The sequence below is a fragment of the Nomascus leucogenys genome, chromosome 12, assembly GCF_006542625.1.
Source record: "Nomascus leucogenys isolate Asia chromosome 12, Asia_NLE_v1, whole genome shotgun sequence".
Classification (NCBI taxonomy): Eukaryota; Metazoa; Chordata; class Mammalia; order Primates; family Hylobatidae; genus Nomascus; species Nomascus leucogenys.
Genome location: NC_044392.1, coordinates 11,858,835 through 11,883,160, shown reverse-complemented (window position 1 = coordinate 11,883,160; position 24,326 = coordinate 11,858,835). Strand labels below are relative to the sequence as shown.

Genomic DNA, 24,326 nt, shown 5'->3' with positions numbered 1-24,326 from the left:
ACATGCAAGCACATATAGACAGTGTAACCATAGAGACAAAAATTCTAAGAAAGAATTTTTTTTTAATGATAGAGATAATAAATACTGTAATAGAAATGAAGAATGCTTTTAATGGGCTCATTAGTACATTGGACACAGATGAGGAAAGAATCTCCGAGACTGAGGATATATTAGTAGAAACTTTCAAAACTGAAAAGCAAAGAGAGAAAAGACTGAAAAAACATGAGAAAGAATATCCAAGTACTGTGACACAACTATAAAAGCTATATTATATGCATAATGGGAATATCTGAAGGAGAAAAGAGGACAAAAGAAATATTTGAAGCAAGGATAACTGAACATTTCACCATTTTTTTTTTTTTTTTTTTGAGCTAGAGTCTCAATCTGTCACCCAGGCTGGAGTGCAGTGGCGCGATCTCCGCTCACTGCAACCTCTGCCTCCCGGGTTCAAGCGATTCTCCTGTCTCAGCCTCCCGAGTTGCTGGGACTACAGGCGCCTGCCACCATGCCCAGCTAACTTTTTTGTATTTTTAGTAGAGAGGAGGTTTCACCATGTTGGTCAGGCTGGTCTCAAACTACTGACCTCAGGTGATCCACCTGCCTCGGCCTCCCAAAGTGTTGGGATTACAGGCATGAGCCACCACACCCTGCAACTTCACCAAATTAATGTCAGACACCAAGCCACAGATCCAGGAAACTTAGAGAGATTTCTCTCTCTCTCTCTCATACACACACACATGCGCACACACACACACACACACACACACAGCCCCAAATGCTACACCTAGGCATATCATATTTAAACTGCATAAAATCTAAAATCAATGATAAAGAAAAAATCTTGGAATGAAAGCAGAGGGGTAGCCAACAGTACTCTGGCCAAAAAAAAAAAAAAAAGGAATAATTTTTTAAAAAAGAAACCACAGTGGGGAAAAACTTGCCTATAGAGGAGCAAAGACATTACATCTGAGTTCTCAGAAACCAAGCAAGCTAAAAGAGAATGAAGGGAATATTTTAAATGTTGGGAGAAAAAACCCACCAACCTAGTATTCTGTATCCTGAAAACTTTCCTTCAAAAGTGAAGGAACTGGGTAAGGTGGCATGTGCCTATAATCACAGCTACCTGGGAGGCTAGTGTGGGAGTAGGCCTTCAGCCTAGGAGTTCCAGGCCAGCCTGAGGCAACATAGCAAGACCCTGTCCCTAAAAGAAAAAAAGTTGGCCAAGCACAGTGGCTCACTCCTGTTAATCTCAGCACTCTGGGAGGCCGAGGCAGGCAGATCACTTGAGGTCAGGAGTTTGGGATCAGCCTGGCCACATAGTGAAACCCCATCTCTACTGAAAATACAAAAATTAGCCAGGCATTGCAGCATGCGCCTGTAATCCCAGCTACTCGGAAGGCTGAGGCAGGAGAATCACTTGAACTCAGGAGGCGGAAGTTGCAGTGAGCCAAGATGGCACCACCACACTCCAGCCTGGGCAACACAGCAAGACCCCATTTCAAAAAACAAAAGTTAACAAATCTAGCCATATATATAAAGTTTAATAAATCTAGTCCGAATAGAGTTTAATCTCAGGAATGCAAGGCTGTTTTAGCATTTGAAAATCAATTTGTGGCCTGGCACAGTGGCTCACGCCTATAATCCCAGCACTTTGGGAAGCTGAGGTGGGCAGATCACCTGAGGTCAGGAGTTCGAGACCAGCCTGGCCAACATGGTGAAACCCCATTTGTACTAAAAATACAAAAATTAGCCAGGTGTGGTGGCATGTGGCTGTAATCCCAGCTACTCAGGAGGCTGAGGCAGGAGAATTGCTTGAACCCAGGAGGTACAGGTTGTGGTGAGCCGAGATCGTGCCACTGCACTCCAGCCTGGGAGACAGAGCGAGACTCCACGTTTAAAAAAAAAAAAAAAAAAAGGGCCCAAACCCTCTGGGCTGCCAAGACCAAAGGCAGATGGCGAACCACATCTCAGCTTCTCTTTTGGGCTTTCCATTAGTCTCTTCCATATTTGTCTTCATGAGACAACCAAACAGTACAGGCTCAGTCTGGGGAATGAGACGCTTGCAGCCATGCTTTGGACTGGGATTCCTTGGTAGCAGCTCTGTGGTAGGAGAGTGAGCCTAGAAGATGACCCCACGCAGCCTGGTGGCCCTCGGAGGGCAGAATCCAGACATAGGCCTGCTGCCTCCATGCCCACAGGCGCTCCTGCAGCATGCACAGCTTAGAAGCACCAGGTATGATATGAGGAGAGGGATCCTTATCCACATCTCCTTGAAGCACACAACAGTCAGAAAACCGTGTAGGCAAGGCTCAAGGCCTTGTGCAGGGACAGGGCAGGGTCTTCCCCAGGCCCCGTGTCTTGGGAAGGAGGAAAGCCGGGGCTGGGTGAGATGAGGCTCGGCCTGAGGGAGTTCATCTGGACCAGAGGGCTGCTTGCAGCCCATCTCAACAAGGACTCGCTGCTCCTCACTGCTCGGTGTCCTGCAGGTGTGCCACTGTGAGCCGGGTGGGCAGCCCAGCCCCATAGGTGGTGGGCAGAGAGTATGCATCACCCACACACAGTACCTTCTCATATGACACAACAGCCCTGTGGTGGTGCCATTTCCATTTTTTTGGATGAAGAAACTGAGGCTCAGAGACACTAAGTCCTATGCCAGGGTCATGTAGCTAGTAAGTGGCAAAGCCGGGTCAGTCAGCCTAATCCCTAAGCACTAAACTCACTCTGCGGTTCTGTCTCCTGAGACACCTGTCTCCCTCTCCCCGCTCCTCCTCCTTCTTCCCCCAGCCCCATCTCCAGGCTCTGCTGCCACTTCAGGCTTTTCCTTGTGGGTGTCTCAGCCTCCTAGCCAGCCATGGTGGGACGCCCATGGGGTGGAAGAACCTGCGCCTTCCACCCACAAGGGTTTTATTTCTGCCCCTGCCACCTGCCTGTGCTGTGTCCCCTATACAAGCTACTGTCCCTCTCAGAGCCTTGCTTTCTCATCTGCAGAATGGGGAGGGCCCGTCTCCCACCTCCTGGGGCCATGGAAGGGACTGGAATGGTTTTCCCTTGAGCTGTTCTCTCACGTCCTGCCGAGTTCGCCAGACTTTGGGGCTCTCCACTTCCTCCCAGAGCTGCTGAGTGTTGGTCTGGGGGGAAGCCTGGCAGGTGCTGGGATCCTTGCCTCAGGGATGGACCAGTCACCTGTCCCCCCCCTCTCCTGGCTGACCCCACAGAAAAAAAAATTTAAAAAGAATAAAAAATAAATACAAAGACACACATAGATTAAAAGTAAAGAGACGGAGAAAGATATAACAGGTTAACACTAATGAAAAGAATATGAGAGTATCTATATTCATTTCAGAGCAGACTTCTGAGCAAGGAAAATTATCAGGGATAAAGAGAGACATTACATAATGATAAATGGGTCAATCCTCCAATAAGACATAGTTAAATCCTTAATGGGTATGTGCCTAACAACACAGCCGCAAAGTATGGAGGCAAGAACTGACAGACCTACAAGGAGAAATAGATGAATCCACTAGTATAGCTGAAGACTTCAGCATCCCTCTGAGAAATGGACAGATTCAGCAGGCAGAAAATCAGTAAGAACACAGCTGAACTCAACAACATCATCAATCAACTGGATATAATTGGTGTCTATAGAATACTTCATCCAGCAACAGCAGAAAACACATTCGTCTCAAGCTCCCACAGAACATTCACTAAGACAGGCTGCATTCTGGGCCATAAAGCACAGCTTAACCGATCTAAAATAATAGTAACCATACAATGTCTGCTCTCAGACCACATTGGAATTAAATTAAGATAGCACGGTAATCATTCTCCTTCAGTTCTCCTGTGCTATGTACCTTAAAATAAAATGGTTATGCCTTTTCTTCTATTAATCTGCCTCTTGTGTCAGCTGATTACAGTGGACCTTCAGAGGATAAAGGGAAAGTTTTTCCTTGGCCCCTATAATAAGATGGGCCAGTATTAAGCTAATTTTCAATGCTGTCGCTAATCACATTATATTGAGGTTGAAATGCAGGGGAAAATTGAAATGTATCTTCCACATATCCCCTCTTGGAAGACCTTAGAGATGGTTTTCAATATTTTATCAGAGAACATGAGAGATAGCTTGCCAGACCCAGAACCCAGAAGCTTTATACATTAGCACTTGAAATCAAGCCAAATGGAATGTACATACTCTCGTGGGAGGTCTGGGTGTCTGGGAAAGATGAGTCTAGCAATACACTGGCAGAGGACGAAAACAAAGCTTAGGAAGGAAGCAATCCTTTAAAATTTTGTTGTCATCGTTTTGCATTTAGACTTACCAATTAAAACATGCCATTTTTTACCCTTTAGTTCAGATGTATTTCCCTTCTTAGAGATAAAGACTCTAATAGATTATTCAGGTTGGGCGCAGTGGCTCATGCCTGTAATCCCAGCACTTTAGGAGGCCGAGGCAGGTGGATCACCTGAGGGCGGGAGTTCGAGGCCAGCCTGGCCAACATGGAGAAACTAAAAATACAAAGAATACTAAAAATACAAACTTAGCTGGGTGTGGTGGTGCATGCCTGTAATTCCAGCTACTCAGGAGGCTGAGGCAGGAGAATCGCTTAAACCTGGGAGGCGGAGGTTGCAGTGAGCTGAGATCACACCTTTGCACTCCAGCCTGGGCAACAAGAGCGAAACTCCATCTCAAAAAAAACAAAAATAGATTATTCAAGTCTATGCACAGTTCAGATAACAAGCTGTCTTCCAATTTTTCTCAGAAGTATGCTTTTTTGGTGTTGTTGTTGCAGAGGCAGTATCAGCACCTGCCAGCAATGTTGCAGAGGAGATGCCTGTGTTGAATAAGGTGTGGACTCAATGACCCCTTAAGGCCTCTTCTAATTGTTAAGATTTTTGGGATTCTGAAATTCTCCACAATTCTTAGAACTTGTGGTCCTTAGGCTGGGTTATTCCAAAATTTTTGTTTCTTAGATTATTTGCTATTAAAATTCTGTGAGTCTCAGTTTTTGTAAGTGGCACTAAATATGATAAGGCATACAAAAATTACTACCTAAACATGTGGCCCAAATTCCTGTTAGGAAAAGGAATGACTTTTGTTGAGGAAAATGCTTTGATAAGGGCTTTGAGTTAAGACCCCACCAAGAGCCTGGGATGGCTTATGCCTGGGCTCCTGAGGAGCAAATTGGGAGGGAGAGAAGTGAGCAGAAAGATGACAGGTCAGGGAGGAACAGCTCACATCTCATTGTACATCTGGGTAGCAATAAGCTATGCTTCGCAAGATGTGATCCCTCTCCAGAACATTCTGGACCTCTGTATAATCTGCTCTCGGGAATGCTTAAGGAGAGTGATTTTATTTTTATATGGAATCCAAGTTGCAGTTTCATCACATTCAGGTCAGTGTGGCTCAGGACAAAGCCAGCATGTTTTGCTGGAGGCAGAGATTATGGTAGTAAGTGTAAGCCCCCTGGGACTTAGCCGACTTCTCTGGGAGAAATGTGGGCTTTCTCACGCAATGGTGCATGCCATGCTGCGTCTAAGGAACTCCATTCACATCAAAGTCTATGTGAATGGCCTTCTTTAGAGGTTTATTGTGTACCACCTGAGCAACTGAATGTGACAGCCCTGGAACTCAGGCATTAGAGGACATTTCGCCTCCATCTGAAGGAATGGGGAGATCTCCCTTCTTCACCCTCCTAGCTAATATTCTGGTGCATGTTATATTTATATAGATTTATAAACCTCTATGTTTAAGGTTCTAAGGTCCCAGGGTTCTGTGATTCTACAGTTCTCTGACTCCAAGAACCTAAGAGTATAATCAGGTTCTATAAATCTACAGCAACAACAACCACACAGCTAATGCTATTGTGCTTGCTATACCTTCTAGGCACTGTGCGTGTATTATTTCAATTAATCCTTGAGCCCTATTACATACACACTATTATTCTCTCCATTTTGTAGATGTGGAAACTAAGGCACAGAGAGTTCTGTCATCCATCCAAGATTATGGTGCCAGGACTGAAGCAGCTAGTCTGACTTAGAGTCTCTTCCCCTCTGCCTTCCACTGCTGACATTGCAATAAGCTCCCTCCCTAATTAATAAGCCTCCTTTCACTGGGAGCTGCCCTTTTCTCAGCTGAGGCCCCAGAAGTTAGAAACCAGACCTGAGCCCTCGTATCCTGTGTTGGGATGTGTGAAGCTGTCATGTCACGTTGTGTTGTAATAGGCTGTGTTGTGTTTCACGTGTTTGGCTCCACTGTATTATGGACTCTTCTATCACAAGGACTGAATCTGATTTGACCTTGTAAATCCAGCTTTCAGTCCAAGGACTGGTACACTTTGGGGGCTTAAAAAAAAATGTTTATCATATGAGTGACTAATTGCCCAAATGGGCTGTTGGGAGTGAGCTCTGGTGTCTATTAGACACCAGGTGTCTGGCAGTCCCAGAGCATCACTGCAGGGGAGGGAAGATTTCCCCTTTACCCTCTGAGGGTTCAGTAATTGAGTCTATGAAATAAACTAACAGCAGAAGAAAGGGTTACAGAAGAACAGGTACACAAATATCCTACATGCATGGGGGCATCACATGAAAGAAAAGCAAATGTCCTAAACCTCAGTGAGCATATATACCTCTTACAGGGGGTGAGCGGAGGGAGGGTTCAGGCAACTTAGGAGAGAGTAAATGATTTGGAGGAAAGATGTATGGGCCCTCAGAAGAATAGGTGATATGTGATAACGTCTGTCTGGGGGTGGTGTTGACCCCCAGTCTCCTGTCCTGTGACCTCAGTTTACTCTTCTCTGGTTGATGAGGTTCCTGGGGAGGGGATTTATAACCATTGAATTCCTTTTGGAGGATTTATCTTGAAGCAGATAAGGGAAGTTCAGAGGAAGTCCCTCCCTGCATTTGCTGTTCCTCAAATGCTCTCAGTTTGAAGTCCAAAGTGACGTACCTTGGGGTGGCATTTCCTGAACTCTTTCGTCATCCTGAGATTGCATTCTGACGAGGCTGGCAAGGTGGGCACACTTCCGAAGGCACTTGAGCAGGTGGAGCCAAACCAAAGTTCATCCTCACCAGGAGCTTGGAGCCAGGAGCAGGACACCCTTGGATCCCAGCTCAGGATCAGGTTGTAACTGAGTCGAGATGCAGAGCCTGGAGGGAGCCTCATCTGAGCGGGGCAGGTATGAGGAAGAAACTAGCCCCAGGTGCCTCCCAGGTGTCCATATCTCATTGTCACAGGGAGCCGTAAAAGAGAAGTGGCCAGAGACGTGAATGTGCCGGAGGCAGGTGTGCTTGGGGCTCCACCTTGGAGTCTCTTCTCCTTTCAGGACAAGGGCCCCACCTGACACCCAGCCTGGCTCCTCGGGGCTCTTCCCTAGGCTGGGCTTTGCCCTGACTCCCAGGTATGGGCTGGAGTCCTGCTGTGGACCTTCCCAATCGCTAGACACAGACCCAACTGCATCTGTTGACTTCGAGCCTGCTCAAGCCAAAAGCCCAGGAGCGCCTTCCTGGCTCAGCCTCCCTTTGGTCCTGAGCCCTGAAAACACACAGCTGCCTTCAGTGTGGCCAGCTCCACAGCCCATCTGCCCCTCTCTCACCTCAGCTCTTACACTGAGAGGTGTTCACACTTGCTGAGCCACCTGCCCTGTCCTAGGCTAGGCATCGGCTTCTCCTACCTGGCCTGTGTCTGATCCTCTTTATTGAACACTGCCTGACCTCTCCCTCTTCCACCCATTCCCCAAAACCAACTTCCATAGCATTGTTCTAAGAGGCAGACCTGGCTGGGCGTGGTGGCTCACACCTGTAATCCCAGCACTTTGGGAGGCCGAGGCGGGCGGTCAGGAGTTGGAGACCAGCCTGGCCAACATGGTGAAACCCCGTCTCTACTAAAGATACAAAAAATGAGCCAGGCGTGGTGGCAGGCACCTGTAATCCCAGCTACTTGGGAGGCAGGAGAATCGCTTGAACTCGGGAGGTGGAGGTTGCAGTGAGCCGAGATCGCACCATGGCACTCCAGCCTGGGCGACAGGGTGAGACTCCATTTCAAAAAAAAAAAAAAAAGATGCAGATCTGACCATGTCCCTTCTCTCCCTAAAATCCTCCAATGGCTGCCCACTGCCTAAGGCAGAAAGTTCTAGTTCCTCAGCCCAGCTTTCCAGGCCCTTCATGGATGCCCCTGCTCATGTCCCAGCCTCCACTCCCTCCGCTCCCCTGAACCTGCCATGCTTTAGCCATCGCAAACTTTGTGCCTTTGCATTTGCTATTCTCACTGCTTGGTATGTGCTGCATAAATTCCTACTCATTCTTCAAGAATCAGCCTTCCCTGGGTTACTCCTTGGTTGTATAACACCCTATGCACAACTCCACAGTGTCAATTGTCATGTTATATTAGAGCTGTCTGATTGTGTTGGTGACCCCATCCAACTGGGAATGCCACAGGAGGCTGTATATTGCCTATGGCTTTATCCTGTGCCTGGCACATGGTACCCATGTGTTGAATGAGAAAGGAAGAAGTAAATGAATGGCAGTGAGTGAGTGAAACAGTGACATCAGTGATGGTGTGGGTGGGGTTGGAGTGGGCAAGGGATCCTGATGAAAGGAAACAACAGAACACAGCATGAAGACACAAGAGCCGACACCAAGACGGAGGTGAGGAAGCTGCCCCGGGAGCGTTCCCCCCATCTCTCTGTGGGAGTCCGTCCTGGACCGGAGCTGTGTGCTCTGAAATCCTCGGCATCCCTGTCATTTCCTTGTGTTTGTTGTTTCTGCTACCCCTGTGAGGAAATGATCCTTAACCCTGCCCCTGGGAAGGGTTGCTCAGACCTTACCCAACGCTGTTGCCTCCTGTGTAAGATGAGGGTGGGAAGGCGGCTGCACAGCTCACTCCTACCCCAGGCACCAGGACCTCCCTGGTAGGGGGCACCGAGGGCAGGGCCTGGGAGTTTGGCCCACAAGGCTAGAGCCAGGACAAGAGACTGGGCCTGTGAGAAGGGGGAACCAAGAAGCCACAGGGCCTGGAGGCTGGACCACTGAGCCCTGCGGCCACTGCTTGAGCCCCCAGGGTGGACTCCTGTCCCAGCTCTCTTGTGCTTAGCCACATGCCTGATGACACAGCACTTCACGCTTAGCTGAGCCAAAACTGCAGGAATCACCCAAAGCTTTGGGTCAGGAGGTTGGGGGAAGAAACTACCTATTTCATTCACTTTCAGTACCAACAGCTTGCCTAGCACATCGTGGAGAAGCTCAAAAACTGTTGGGAAGAAGGAAGGAAGGAGGGAAGGCTGTCTGTCCTTGCTGGAGCCAGAGGGCTATAGGGAAGAGGCACTTCCAGGGGTCGGCCCTGGTGGTAAATGGCCATCAGAGTGTGGGACTGCTTTAGAGAGGGGTGGAAGGCTGGGGGTCAGAGTCTTCTACACCCACTTCCCACCTTCTCAAGCTCTCTGCCCAAATCTTGGAGGTCTGGGGTGGGCATCTCAATGGACCCTATTCCTGTTTAAAGATATCCCCCCACCCTCTTCCATGGCAAGGGTTCCCAATTCTGGGTGGGCATCAGAATTTCCTGAGAAGCTTTAAAAAGTGAAGATTCTTCAATCTAAATGCCCATCTATGATAGAGTAGATAAAGAAAATGTGGTAAATATACACTATGGAATACTATGCAGCCATAAAAAGGAACAAGATAATGCCCTTTGTGGGGACATGGATGGAGTTGGAAACCATTATCCTCAGCAAACTAATGCAGGAACAGAAAACCAAACACTGCAGGTGCTCACTTATAAGCTGAATGATGAAAACACATGAACACATTGGCGGGGGGGGAACAACACACACTGGGGCCTGTTAGGGGTAGGATGGGGGGAGGGAAAGCATCAGGAAGAATAGCTAATGGATGCTGGGTTTAATACCTAGGTGACGGAATGATCAGTGCGGCAAATCATCATGGCACCCGTTTACCTATGTGACAAACCTGCACATCCTGCACATGTAACCCTGAACTTAAAATACAAGTTGAAGGAAAAATGTGAAGATTTTTGAGTCCCACTTGAGACCTACTGACTTAGAATACTGTTGGGGAAGACCATAAAACAGTATTTTTTTTTAGTGCCCTGGGTGATTATGTCATTTAGACGGATAAGAACTCACCAAGGCCAGGCACGGTGGCTCATGCCCGTAATCCCAGCACTTTGGGAGGCCGAGGCGGGCAGATCACGAGGTCAGGAGTTCAAGACCAGCCTGACCAACATGATGAAACCCTGTCTCTAGTAAAAAATACAAAAATTAGCCAGGTGTGGTGGCGTGTGCCTGTAATCCCAGCTACTGAGGAGGCTGAGGCAGGAGAATCAGTTGAACCAGGGAGGCAGAGGTTGCAGTGAGCCGAGAATGCGCCATTGTTCTCCAGTCTGGGTGACAGAGCAAGACTCTGTCTCAAAAAAAAAAAAAAAAAATTAAGAGAACTCCTCACCTACCAGGTCAAGTTTAAACCCCCCAGCAAGGTATTCCCAGCCCTTTGCAATCTGGCCCCAGTGCTCCCGTGCAGCCTCACGCCCTTCACTCCAAGCACGCAGCCATGAAACTGCTCCATGTTCCTCATCTTTGGTTGCTCTCTCACAACCAAAGATGATACAAGTTCATCTTTCTGTCTTTCCCTCATCTACACAGGGAACTTCTACACGTCCTTTGAGCAAGGCTTTGCAGCAAATACAAATATTTCACCCCAAAATATACTTCTTTGACATATTTTGAGATGGCTGTTCAGAGAGCCTGGGAACAGAAGTAGGCCTGCAAAGCTGTCTTTTGTAGGGGAGACCTGCATCTATAGGGACATCTGCATTGATGCAGGCAGGCTTCCTCTGCGGACCTTCCCTTGTCAGATCTAGGACAGACTAACTGATGAGAGTCTGGTACCTTCAAAGGTCTACTCTCTGACAGCTGCTATCTGTGAGGTTTCATCTACATAACAAGACCACCTTTCCTAGGGAGGCCTCCTCTTCTCCCCATCTCATAAACTGTTTTGCCAGGATCCAAGCCCCACTTTCTTTCCTCTTTCCTTCCTTCCTCCCTCCCTCCTTTCTTTCTTTCCTTTTTTTTTTTTTTTTTTTTGGAGTTTTGCTCCTGTTGCCCAGGCTGGAGGGCAGCGCGGTGCGATCTCAGCTCATGCAACCTCAGCCTCCCTGGTTCAAGTGATTCTCCTGCCTCAGTCCTCCCGAGTAGCTGGGATTACAGGCACCTGCCACTATGTCGGGCTAATTTTTTGTACTTTTAGTAGAGATAGGGTTTCATTATGTTGGCCAGGTTTGTCTCAAACTCCTGACCTCAGGTGATCCACCTGCCTCAGCCTCCCAAAGTGCTGGAATTACAGGCGTGAGCCACTGTGCCCGGACTGTTTTTGTTTTTGTGACAGAGTTTCACTCTCGTTTCCCAGGTGGGAGTGCAGTGGCGCGATCTCGGCTCACTGCAACCTCCGCCTCCTGGGTTCAAGCGATTCTCCTGCCTCAGCCTCCCAAGTAGCTGGAATTATAGGTGCGCACCACAACACCCGGCTAATTTTTTGTATTTTTAGTAGAGATGGGGTTTCATGTTGGTCAGGGTGGTCTCAAACTCCTGACCTCAGGTGATCTACCCGCCTTGGCCTCCCAAAGTGGTGGGAATACAGGCATGAGCCACTGCGCTCAGGCCCCAAGCCCCCATTCTTTCTGTAACCTCAAGATGGCATATAAGCTTCTGCACCCCATTGCAGGGTGAGGAGTAATCAGTCACTCTGTGGTTCTCCCTGTGTGCACATTAATAAATTTGCATGCCATTTCTGCTATTCATCTGCCTTTTGTCAGTTGACTTTTCAGTGAACCTTCAGAGGGCAAAGGGAGAGTTTTCCCTTGGCTTCCATACCTTCCACACCCTTCTTCCACCCAGCCAGACAGAAGTCTTTTCTCTTTCCTGTGTCTCTCCCAGCACTTCCCTGTATCACAGCACCCGTCACTCTGCCCTGTTATTATTTAATGACGTCTGTGCCAGATAATTTGTACAACCTGCCTTGTTTGAGCCCCCCAAGAATCCCTGGAGGTAGATGATGATGAGGATGAGGATGAGGATGAGGATGATGATGATGGCAACAAAGACTCTGCAGGAAAAAAGCCTGCTCTAAGAATTCTACATGTGCTGCCAGACCCCTTCATCCTCACCACAGCCCTGTGAGGGGCAGGTTTCATTATTATCAAGTCCATCTTAGAGACAAGGACACTGATGCCCAGAGAGGTGAACTCATTTGCCCTAGGTCACACTGGTAAGTGGTGGAGCCAGGATCTAACCCAGGCAGTGCTCCAGTTACCCACTGAGCTTCAGCCCTTTTATACGTGAAGACCCTGAGGCCCAGGGAAATCATTTGTCCAAACTCACCATTCCCGTAAGTGGCAGAGTCATAATTTGCATCCAGTAACCTCTGACCCCGGGGCTCCACGCTCCCACATGGCCCCTGTTTAAACCTGCTGCAAAGTAATCTCCAGGTCAAGCTCCTATTCCTGGCCTGTTCTATGGTGTTCCCTTCCTCTATCCCACAAACCCCCAGAGACTTGCTTTCCCATCTTCCCAACATGGCCTTCCCTCTGATCTCACTCCCTACCCATCCTGCCCCACCTCGAGTTCCCTGGAAGGAACACCCTGCCCTCACTGAGGTCACAGCTTCCCTGGCAGGCAGAGATCCAGCAACACTTGGGAGCTTTTCCCATTATTTCTCTATCCTGCATTCTGGACTAAGCAGGCAGAGGCAATGGAGGTGTTGGGGGGGCACCCTCTTCCCCTCCCTGGGCTTCGTCAGTAAGGTGGAGAATGGCCCTGCCCTGGCTGCCTGCCAGGGCCAAGAAGATGTTCTGATGGGATAATGGGGCACAAAGCTTCACAAACGCTGGTGGTCCAGCCCTGAATGCCTCACTCCTGGGCCATGATAGGAGGGTGGGGTCCCAACAAGCTGGAGACCCAGCCCCACCATGCTGACAAGGTACCTACCCACCCTGCGCCCCAGCAGCCTCCTCTAAAGTACCTTCTGCATAGAATCACTGTAAGAATCGACTGCAGCACAGACTGTACACATATAAAGGGCATCCCGACAGAGGAATATCTCCATAAATAAAGGGTAGCAATTACGTGAAGGGCCCGGCCTCCCTCTGTAGAATCAGAGCTGTGAAATCAGGCACCTTTTCAGAGAACTCCAGTGGGAAACCAGCTCTCCACAGTGAGCCCCCAGTTCAGCCATCCCACCACTGAGAATAACTCTAGCTGTCCAGCTGGACAACAGCAGGCTTTCAAAATTGCATTGTAATCTTGTAATCACAGATATCCTTTTTTTTTTTTTTTAATAAGGTCTGGCTCTGTCACCCAAGCTGAAGTGCAGTGGCACAATCTTAGCTCACTGCAACCTCTGCCTCCTGGGCCAAGGATCCTTCCGCTTCAGCCTCCAAAGTAGCTGGGACTACAAGCACACAACACCACACTCGGCTAATTTTTTTTTTTTTTTTAGAGAGACAGAGTTTTACCATGTTGCCCAGGCTGGTCTCGAACTCCTGGACTCAAGCAATCCACCCACTTTGGCCTCCCAAAGTGCTAAGATTACAGGCAAGAGCTGCCACGTCCAGCCCTGCAGATATTCTTTACCTCACAGAAGTTGTAGCGCTCTTAACCGTCTGCTTTTCTCATCAATCCTTTACAAAGCCTACAGAAGGAGTTTGCGTGGTTCCGTGCTGACCTGAGCTCATCTCCAGCTCTGTTTCTTACTTGCTGGGTGATCTTGGGCAAGTAATTTCCCTTCTCTGGGCCTCAGTTTGCTTCATCTGTGAAGTGGGTGGGATACTCTCAACCTTTGAGGGTTTCTGTGAGAATCACAAGTATCAGGCACAGAGGAAGAAGATAATAGTCCTTAAATCACCATCACCCTCATTCTCTAGATGAAGAAATTGAGGTTTGGAAAAGCTCCCCTACTTGCTCCACAGCTAGGAAGAAGCAGGGTCGGCTCTGAGTCCAGGAGCTCTGCTTCCACACAAGAAGGATCCCCCAGTTTTAATACTTCGGACACTATGAGGTATGGCTTTGGCTGCTCAAAAACAAAGACCAATCTCAGGGTCCTGTTTTAGATGCCCCTTGTTACAACTCTTATTAGTTACAGCCAGCCTGGCCCAGATGCAGCACCAGGTCCTCCAGACTGGGTCAGAGGGAACAAGGTGAAAGCCAACACGGGCGTGGAGGGTGAGGCCACCAGCCCTGTGTCTGCCGGAAGGCCCACAGACACGGGACAGGAAAGCCATGGGCTTGTCCCAGTCGACCGCACAGTGAGGACACAGTGACCTCATCCCCACAGCCATGAGCACTGTTGTCAGCACCATGCTCCAATTTTACAGCCTGAGTCAGCGGGCAGAGGGACACTGTGCATTTAATAGCCTGACATTGTGCAGAGAGACACTTTGCATTGCCCTGGCCTCGACCCTGCTGATTTATTCGGGCTACCTCAGAGTGAAAGACAAGAACTCTTCTTGAGCATCTGGCTCTGGGTAACTTACTTCTAATCTTCTCCCTTTTGAAGACAATGATAAAACACCATTTTTCAGTTGACAAAGACTGAAAAGACAAACCACACCCAGTATTGACCGGAGGATTTCGAAAGAGCAGGTCTCTTTACAGCTGATAAAAGTGCAAAATGTACCATTTTTTCTGAAGGGAAATTTGGCAGAGCTTTAAAAATTCACCTGTCCTTTGGCCCTGTAATCCTTCTACTACAATGATATGTACTGAGTTCTTGGCACAAAGTTGTCCCTCCTAGAGTTGTTTATAACTGCCCCCAAATGAAAACTGCCTAATTACTCATCAAGAGGAGATTGGTTCAATCAATGATGGGCTGTCAGTCAACCATTCAAAATCATGTTGGCGCTGGGCGCAGTGGGTCACACCTGTAATCCCAGCACTTTGGGAGGCCAAGGCGGGCGGATCACCTGAAGTCCAGAGTTCAAGACCAGCCTGACCAACATGCAGAAACCCCATCTGTATTAAAAATACAAAATTAGCCGGGTGTGGTGGCGCATGCCTGTAATCCCAGCTACTCAGGAGGCTGAGGCAGGAGAATCGCTTGAATCCAGAAGGCGGAGGTTTTGGTGAGCCAAGATCACACCATTGCACTCCAGCCTGGGCAGCAACAGTGAAACTCCATCTCAGAAAAAAAAAAAAAAAATCTTGTTGGGGGAAGGGTGCAGTGGCTCACACCTGTAATCCTAGAACTTTGGGAGGCCGAGGAAGGTGGATCACTTCAGGCCGGGAATTTGAGACCAGCCTGGGCAACACAGCAAGACCCCATCTCTCAAAAAATTTTTTTTAAATTAGTGTATTGGCACATGCCTGTGGTCCCAGCTACTAGGGAGGCTGAGGTGAAAGGATCACTTGAGCCAAGGAGTTGGAGACCAGCCTAGGCAACAAGACTCTATCTCTTTAAAAAAAAAAAAAAAAAAAAAGATTGACTGGGCATGGTAGTGTGCACCTGTAGTCTCAGCTACGTGGGAGGCTGAGGCAGAAGGATTGTTCGAGCCCTGGAGTTCAAGGCTGCAGTGAGCTATGATTATACTATGATTATGCCACTGCACTCCAGCCTGGGCGGTAGAACCGCTCAGAGCCTGTCTTTAACAAGAAAAAAATCGCATTGGGAAGAATATTTACTCACAGTGGAATGTTCATGAGAGATCAAGAGACAAAGCAACTTAAATCCAGAATGATTTGCATTGATATAACCAGGCTTGATAAGCTTTTCCACATGAGGATTGTCCCCTTGGAACACTCCCCATTGGAACCCAGCCACCACGCTATAAGGAAGTCCAAGCCATCCTTCAGGAGACAGAGGAGGATGCGACACCATATGGAGAGAATGGCCCAGCCATGTGTCCGGCTGAATGCCGCTGCATGAGTCACCCCAGCTGCCATCACGTGGGGCAGAACTGCCTAGTCAATTCACAAAATCATAAGAAATAATAAGTTGTTGCTGTTTAAAGCCACTAAGTTTTGAGATGGTTACTCTTTTTTTCTCTTTTCTTTTTTTTGAGATAGAGTCTCACTCTGTCGCCCAGGCTAGAGTGCAGTGGCGCGATCTTGGCTCACTGCAACTTCTCCCTCTTGGGTTCAAATGATTCTTGTACATCAGCCTCCCACATAGCTGCGATTACAGGCATGTGCCATCACACCCAGCTCATTTGTTTTTTTTTTTTTGCGGGGGTGGGTGGGGGCTCTGTCACCAGGCTGGAGTGCAGTGGCACAACCTCGGCTCACTGCAACCTCTGCCTCCCGGGTTCAAGCGATTCTTCCGCTTCAGCCTCCTGAGTAGCTGGGACTACAGGCGTGTGCCACCATGCCCGGCTAATTTTTGTATTGTTAGTAGAGATGGGGTTTTACCACATTGGCCAGGATGGTCTTAATCTCTTGACCTTGTGATACGCCCACCTCGGCCTCCCAGAGTGCTGGGATTACAAGCATAAGCCACTGAGCGGGGCCCCTTTTTGTATTTTTAGTAGAGACAGGGTTTCGCTATGTTGGCCAGGCTGGTCTTGAACTGCTGGCCTCAGGTGATCCACCCGCCTTGACCTCCCAAAGTGCTGGGATTACAAGCATGAGCCACCACACCCAGCCTGACATGGTTAATCTACAGCAATAGATAGCTGCGGCACCTTGTTTGCGTTCCTAGATTTTCAGAATGCACACAGACCACAAGAGCAGAAGCACCTGTGTGGAGCATCAACTTAGTTGTGCACACCTGGAAGGCAGAGCTTTAAGTGACTCCAACTTACTAAGCCTCCACCACTGGCCAGTCATTGAGCAGCTTCCACAAATACCATCACGTACTAGGTACTTAATAAGTATTTATGGAATAAGTGAATAAATGTCTTAGTTAACACACACTGTATCCCTGGGAGGTAGGACCTGTTTTATTATTATTATTACTATATATTTTTTGAGAGGGAGTTTCGCTCTTGTTGCCCAGGCTGGAGTGCAATGGCATAATCTCGGCTCACTGCACCCTCCACCTCCCGGGTTCAAGCGATTCGCCTGCCTCAGCCTTCTGAGTAGCTGGGATTACAGGCATGTGCCACCACGCCCGGCTAATTTTGTATTTTTAGTAGAGACGGGGTTTCTCCATATTGGTCAGGCTGGTCTCAAACTCCCAACCTCAGGTGATCCACCCACCTCAGCCTCCCAAAGTGCTGGGATTACAGGCGTGAGCCACTGAGCCCGGCCCAAAAACATTTTTAATGAATCCATGTGTGCCTGTGTGACAACATCAGGAGGAACACATGCTTCCACCATCCCATAGTCACACAGAGTGGGGCTCTGCCAGCCTTGTTTGTGCTCTGTGACCGTATCACCTGACCATAACCAAATGGACTCAGGACAGACATCTCACCCAAATTGTTCCTATCAGCTCCTCTCATCTTAGAAAAGTCAGGGCCAGGAGACAGCTGAGTCAGCTTCTAAGGGTTGTTGAAATGGTCCCATGCAGACTCTGGTACTGCATCATGGTCATTTTCTGCCATGTGGGGCAGAATAGCCCTGTTTGTGTTGAAAGAGAGAAATAACACAGATGAGAAAGGTAGAGCATCCTAGTGGCAGCCTACTCACTGAATCCAGATCTTCGTCAGCGTCTTGTTGCATCCCTGGGCCTGGTTTATGAGACACCTCTGTATCCTTTATCTTTTTTATTTTAAAATATATTTTAAAGATTTTAAAAAATTATTTATTTATTTATTTAGAGACGGAGTCTCACTCTGTTGCCCAAGCTGGAGTACAGTGGCGCGATCTCGGCTCACGGCAACCTCCCCCTCCCGGGTTCAAGTGATTCTCCTGCCTCAGCCTCCAGAGTAGCTGGGATTACAGGCACGCACCACTTCACCTGGCTAATTTTTGTATTTTTAGTAGAGATGGGGTTTTGCCATGCTGGCCAGGCTGGTCTTGAACTCCTGACCTCAGGTGATCTGCCCGCCTTGGCCTCTCAAAGTGCTGGGATTACAGGCGTCAGCCACCATGCCCAGCCTTTTTTTTTTTTTTTAACTTTTTTTATATTTTTAAAGACAGGATATTGCTGTGTCACCTAGTTTGGAGTGTGATGGTACAATCACGGCTTAGTGTATTCTCGAATTTCTAGGCTCAAACCCTCTTCCTGCCTCAGCCTCCTAAGTAGATGGGACTGTGGGCACATGCCACCATGCCTGGCTAATTTTTAAATTTTTTTTTGAGATACAATGTCTGGCTATATTGTCCAGGCTGGTCTGGAACTCCTGGGATCAAGCAATCCTCTCGCCTTGGCAAACCCAAAGTGCTAGGATTACAGGTGTGGGCCACTGCATCCAATCTCTATATCCTTTCTTAAATTCTCCCTTTTTCCCATAATCCCAGCACTTTGGGAGGCTGAGGCAGGTGGATCACCTGAGGTCAGGAGTTTGGGACCAGCCCGGCCAACATGGTGAAACCCCATCTCTACTAAAAATACAAAAATTAACCAGGCATGGTGGCAGGCACCTGTAATCCCAGCTACTCTGGAGGCTGAGGCAGGAGAATTGCTTGAACCCGGGAGGCAGAGGTTGCAGTGAGCCAAGATCACACCATTGCACGCCAGCCTGGGTGACAAGAGCTGAAACTCCATCTCAAAAAAACAAAACAAAAAAAAAAAAACTCCCTTTTTGGTGACAGCTGGTTTAAATGCATTGAAATATCCTAACAATCATCACTTTAAGGAAATAGGGAAGCTAGGACTCTCAGCCACAAGACCAGGCCTCTGGGAAGCAGTTAAAAGAACCATGCAGGACAGACTACTGCCTGAGCACTCTCTGTAAGTAAAGACTATACCAGCCACTTTACAATACCAGGTGTACAGGCTGGAATGTAAGCTCCTTGAGGGGAGGGCTCTATAGCCAAGCAGTCAAAGCCCTCCTTGATGTGGCTTCTACCTCCCAGCCTCAGCCCCAAATGTCGGGTTGGGCACTGGCCAGGTTGCAAAGTGCCATTCTAAAGCCTCCCCAGCTGTCACACCTATAAATCTAAGCCAGGGTTCCAGCCCGCCAGGAAGATGGTATAACAAGTTCTAGAAGTGGCATTGGGCTTTCCAAGTACCTTCATCCCCACTGTCTCCTGTGATCGTCCCATCAGGGTCCACCAGCCCAACTTTAGGGACATGTGAATGAGGGAGGCAAAGGGGTTAAGCAACCTGCCTGAGGGGTAGGTGAATAGAACTGGGACTTAAATTCAAGTCTGAGCCAAGCGCGCTACTGGGAGAAGGATCGAATAACACTTGATCTTTATTATTGTAGTTTTAAAGATGAGGAAACTTTAAATGAGATACCTAGAGTAGTCAAATTCACAGAGAAAGTAGAACGGGGGTTGCCAGGGATTAGGGGTAACAGGGAATGGGGAATTATTATTTGGTGGGTTCAGATGGATGATGGCAATGGTTGCACAACAGTGTGAATGCACTTAATGACACTGAACGGTAATCTTAAAATAGGTAAAATGGTAAATTTTATGTCATGTAGTTTAATTTTAAGTGAGGAAACTGAGGTCTAACAGGATAAAGGTGTAGAGCAGATTTTTTTTTTTTCTGGGATGGAGTCTTGCTTTGTCACCCAGGCTGGAGTGCAGTGGTACAAACTCGGCTAACTGCAAACTCTGCCTCCTGGGTTCAAGCAATTCTCCTGCTTCAGCCTCCTGAGTAGCTGGGATTACAGGCGCCTGCCACCACGCCTGGCTAATTTTTGTATTTTTAGTAGAGACGGGGTTTCACCATGTTGGCCAGGCTGGTCTCCAACTCCTGACCTTGTGATCCACCCACCTCGGCCTCCCAAAGTGCTGGGATTACAGGCGTGGGCCACCACGCCCGGCCTTAGACTAGATTTTATACAACGTCTGGAGACAAACCAGGTTCAATTTTTAGCTCGGCCACTTGCTGACCTACTCAACCTTGGGCAAATCACTTTGAAACTGTGCTTCAGTTTCCTCCTTTGAGAAATAGGATAAAAAATAGTAAATCTAGAATTCGTTATGAGAATTAAATGAGATATTAATAAATCCATACCAATCACTTACTGGCACATAGTAAATTAGCAACACACACAACATTATTATGACAAGGTTTCTCAACCCAGAGCAACAACAGCCTTTCAGACACTTGAAGAGTCTCGGCGCTTATCTGTTGCAACCCCTTTGTTACAAAGCTGAAGAGACTGAGGGACAATGACTTGCCCGAAGTCAGCCAGTTCAACTCAGGCCTACCTAGGAAGGGTTTGTTATATCTATTTTACAGATGTGGGTCTTCAGGCTCAGAAAAGAGAAGGCATTGTTTGCCCATGAATGTTTGCAAGTAAATAGCAGAGCTGGGACTCAGAGTCCGGATCTGGGGCTCCATCATCAATCTCTAAGAGTGGCCCAGAGATTCTCAAGTTCCCTAGGTAATCATTCTGGCAGTCTGCTGCCTTTGCACATGCTCTTCTCTCTGTTGAGAATGGCCTTCCCTTGATCCAACTGGTGAACTCCTATTCAGCCTTCCAAACCCTGCTTAGCATGACCTCCTCCTTCCCAGATGCTCTCTCTACTCACTCTCCTTCCCCTGTGGTACAAGTTCTGCTCCTGTACAGATTCTTAATCCTCTACGCTTGACTTGGTATTGTTGCTGCTCATTTCCCCTCTTGCTCCTCCTCCAGCTTGGGGCCTCCCTGAGGCTAACAACGGGGTCACATATCTCTGTCCCTGGGAAAGTGGCCAGCATGGGGCTGGCCCAGAGAAGGACAAGGTGGCTGTTTGGTGACTGTGACCCATGGGCTGAGTAAGGCAGACCCGCAACTGGGAAAAGGCTGGATGTGCTAAGAAACAAGGAGCTGTGGAGAGACTTTGAGCAGGGAAGCAGCAAAACCCAACAGGTGCTTAAGGAAAGACTGGAAGTATCAGCAGGACGGACTGGAGTGGAAGGAACATTCAACACAGGTAGATTAGCTGTTCACTCATTCGTGCATTCCTTCCCTCCTTCAGTCATTCACCCACGTGCCTCAGCTGCAGAACCTGTCCTCAAGGTGCTCACAGGCTGAGGGAAGGCAGACAGAGGACAAGTGGCAACTTACAAAACACCAAATGGTAAAGGAGAGAAAGATTTCCACTTGGGAGAACCAGGGACACTTCCCGGAGGAGGACCCGTGGTGCTTTTTGGCATGGTGAGGTGGGGGAGGGCTTCCCAGGCAGAGGAGACAAGCTGAGCAAATGTGTGGATGTGAGTTGCTGGTGTGAGGGGCGAGGCTGAGCATGTAAACTGGTGCCCCGAAGAAGGACCGTGATGGCCAGGCTTGGCCCTTACTCCCTCCATGACAATTCCAGACAGATGAGCAGGAGAGTGGCAGGGTGCAGGACTGCAGGACGAAAGACCAGAGGAGACGGAGGCCCTGCAGACAGCAAGGGAGGGAAGGAGGATGAGGTGGTGTAGACAGTGGAGTCAGCAGGACTTGGTCTGTCCTGGGGTGAGGAGAGAGGTGGCCCAAGCTTTCCAGGCTGAGCACAGAGAGACCATAGGAATTGAAGCCTTGGGCAGGGGGGTGCCCAGAATGCACCTGCCTTCTGTTTCAGGGCTCCATACTCAACCAAGGTGCCCCTCAGCCAGAACTGGACACATTGCCAGAGAACTCCAGGGGTCATCTGGTCAGCTCAGCCTCCCGGTTTCCAACAGACAGTAAGCCCACCATGACTCCCTCCATCGGGAAAGGGACCCTCAAGACTTTGATCAGACTTTTGGACTGGGGGTCCTTCCCTTCACTGTGTCTCAAGTAAGGCACTGGTCTAGAGGAAATAAGGTGAAGTCAGATGATAACAATATCACTACCAGTGCAGTGGCACATGCCTGCACTCCCAGCTACTACGGAGGCTAAGGTGGGAGGATCACTTGAGCCCAGGAGTTTGAGACCAGCATTTATTTATTTACTAACAAAATAAATAAATAAACCAACAATACCACCAACCAGTAAATGAGAACTTCCATGCTAAACACTTCATGAGCTTATCTGGAAATTGCACCTCTCATGATAGCAATGAGATTGGTGTGAGAATTCCATTTACTCATAAGACAGCCTCGGCCGGGCTCAGTGGCTCACGCCTGTAATCCCAGCACTTTGGGAGGTGAGGCGGGTGGATCACGAGGTCAGGAGTTCAAGACCAGCCTGGCCAAAATGGTGAAACCCCGTGTCTACTAAAAATACAAAAAAATAGCCAGGCGTGATAGCAGGCGCCTGTAATCCCAGCTACTCGGGGGGCTGAGGCAGAGAACTGCTTGAACCCGGGAGGCGGAGGTTGCAGTGAGCCGAGATCGTGCCACTGCACTCCAGCCTGGGCGACAGAGCGAGACTCCGTCTGAGAAAAAAAAAAATTAAAGAAAAAAACGAAAACAGCCTCACTGGCCAGGAACTTGCCCAGGATCGCGGCCGGGCCGGTATACAGTTGAGCTGGTTCAAACCCGAGGTCTATCATGTCCTTAATGTCCTATCATGTCAGTCAGTTAGCCTGCCTTTTATATTTTCCACACTTACAGGTCACCATAGACTCACCTGAACTGTGAGAAGTAGAGGAAGGCGTCCCAGAGGAGGTGATTTTAAAGCCCAGGTTTGAGATGGGCATGCATTTCCAGGCAAGAGAGCCCGGCCGGTGCAAAAGCAAGGCTTGGCTCACAAAAGGGAATGTGGGGGGTGGAGACGGGGAAGGGAGAAGTCAATCACTGGGCAAGACCTCCTGGAGTCTCTCTAACAAATAAATACTACTTTCCATGCAGTAGACGCTGTTCTAAACACTTTACAAATATTAACTCACTTGGTCTTTCTACAACCCTACGAGGTGGTACTGTTACTATCCCTAGTGCACCGAAGTCACCCAGCGGCCGAGTGAGAACTCCAGTCCAGCTTTCCACCCGCTACTCCGCGCATCCCAGCTTGCCTTACAGCCGGGTACCGGCTCCACCATTTTGCTAGAGAATGCCGCGGAGGCTCAGAGAGTTGCGCACACTTGCCCTGAGTCACATAGCGAATGCCCTCCGCGGTTCCAACGCACAGAGAGCGAGCCGATCGGCAGCCTGAGCGAGGCAGTGGTTAGGGGGGGCCCCGGCCCCGGCCACTCCCCTCACCCCCTCCCCGCGGAGCGCCGCCCAAGACAGGCTGGGCCCCAGGCCCCGCCCCGAGGTCCTGCCCACACACCCCTGACACACCGGCGTCGCCAGCCAATGGCCGGGGTCCTATAAACGCTACGGTCCGCGCGCTCTCTGGCAAGAGGCAAGAGGTAGTAACAGCGAGCGTGCCGGTCGCTAGTCGCGGGTCCCCGAGTGAGCGCGCCAGGGAGCAGGAGACCAAGCGACGGGAGTCGGAGTCGCAGTCGGAGTCCCCGGACCGGAGCACGAGCCTGAGCGGGAGAGCGCCGCTCGCACGCCCGTCGCCACCCGCGTACCCGGCGCAGCCAGAGCCACCAGCGCAGCGCTGCCATGGAGCCCAGCAGCAAGGTGAGTCGCGCGCCCGCGGGCCCTCCCGCCAGGAACAAAGGCGCGGACTCCTGCCCGCCTTCCGCCGGCCAGGGCCTCCCCCGCCGCCCCGCCGCGCTGTGAGCCCGGGCCGGGCCGCGCGCCTCTCCGAGCCTGGCTCGGTGCGGGACCCGAGCGCAGCGCCCCGCCGGGCCGCTGGCCTCAGTGGGGATGGGCTTCGGATCTAGCGGGCCGGAGGGCGCCGCGTGCGTAGTTGGCGCCGGCACTGAGCACATGGCCTCCTTCCGGGGGCGCCGCGCCGTCCACGCGGCCCTGGTGGGGCTGGGGACACAGGGCCCGGGCGCGGCACGTCGCACACGACCTCGGCAGCGGCAGCCCAGCGTCGGCCCCTCCCGGTGCGGGGGAGGGGGCCCGAGCGCGGCGCCCATTGGCTGAGCGGGCCGAGCCCCCGGCCCGGCCCAGGCCGCGCGCGGAGGAGGCAGGAGCCGCCCCCGCTCTTCGTCTGCTCCCTTAGCCCGGGCGCCCCAGTAGGTGGGCGGCCTGGTGCGAGGTGTCCCACCGGCCTCCCCTACTCCTGCCGCCAGTCCCCCGCGGTGCCGAGGCCGAGGCTGAGGGGAGGGCACTTTTCTCCAGGCCCGGGCTCGAACGCGGGGGTTGAGATGAACCTCCGGTCTCGGAGGCTCTCCTTTCCGAGGAGTGCAGGCCCCAGAGCTTTGGCCCAGTCTCGCGGAGATGTGTTCCCCGGAGGCAGGTTTACCCTCGGGGCCCGGCGGGGAGCGCAACCAGAGGGGCGGGGGATCCGGGGGCCAGGAAAGAGCGCCAGGCTGAAGTCT

General features: G+C 50.0%; 1 protein-coding gene and 1 long non-coding RNA gene across 2 annotated transcripts in view; one reads left to right on the top strand and one right to left on the bottom strand.

The window, feature by feature from the left end:
• Positions 1–4,269: 4,269 nt before the first annotated feature.
• Positions 4,270–23,105, bottom strand: LOC105740604. Its single transcript, XR_001116671.2, has 4 exons — positions 22,577–23,105; positions 17,410–17,555; positions 13,635–13,849; positions 4,270–4,503 (listed from the first exon to the last, which is right to left on the bottom strand). It is a non-coding gene; the product is annotated as an uncharacterized LOC105740604 (long non-coding RNA).
• Positions 22,983–24,326, top strand: part of SLC2A1 (solute carrier family 2 member 1) — a 31,565-nt gene continuing 30,221 nt past the window's right edge. Inside the window, exon 1 of the mRNA XM_030823635.1 lies at positions 22,983–23,514. Within this exon, the coding sequence (XP_030679495.1) occupies positions 23,497–23,514 (18 nt within the window). The 5' untranslated portion in view covers positions 22,983–23,496. The remainder of the gene's footprint in view (positions 23,515–24,326) is intronic.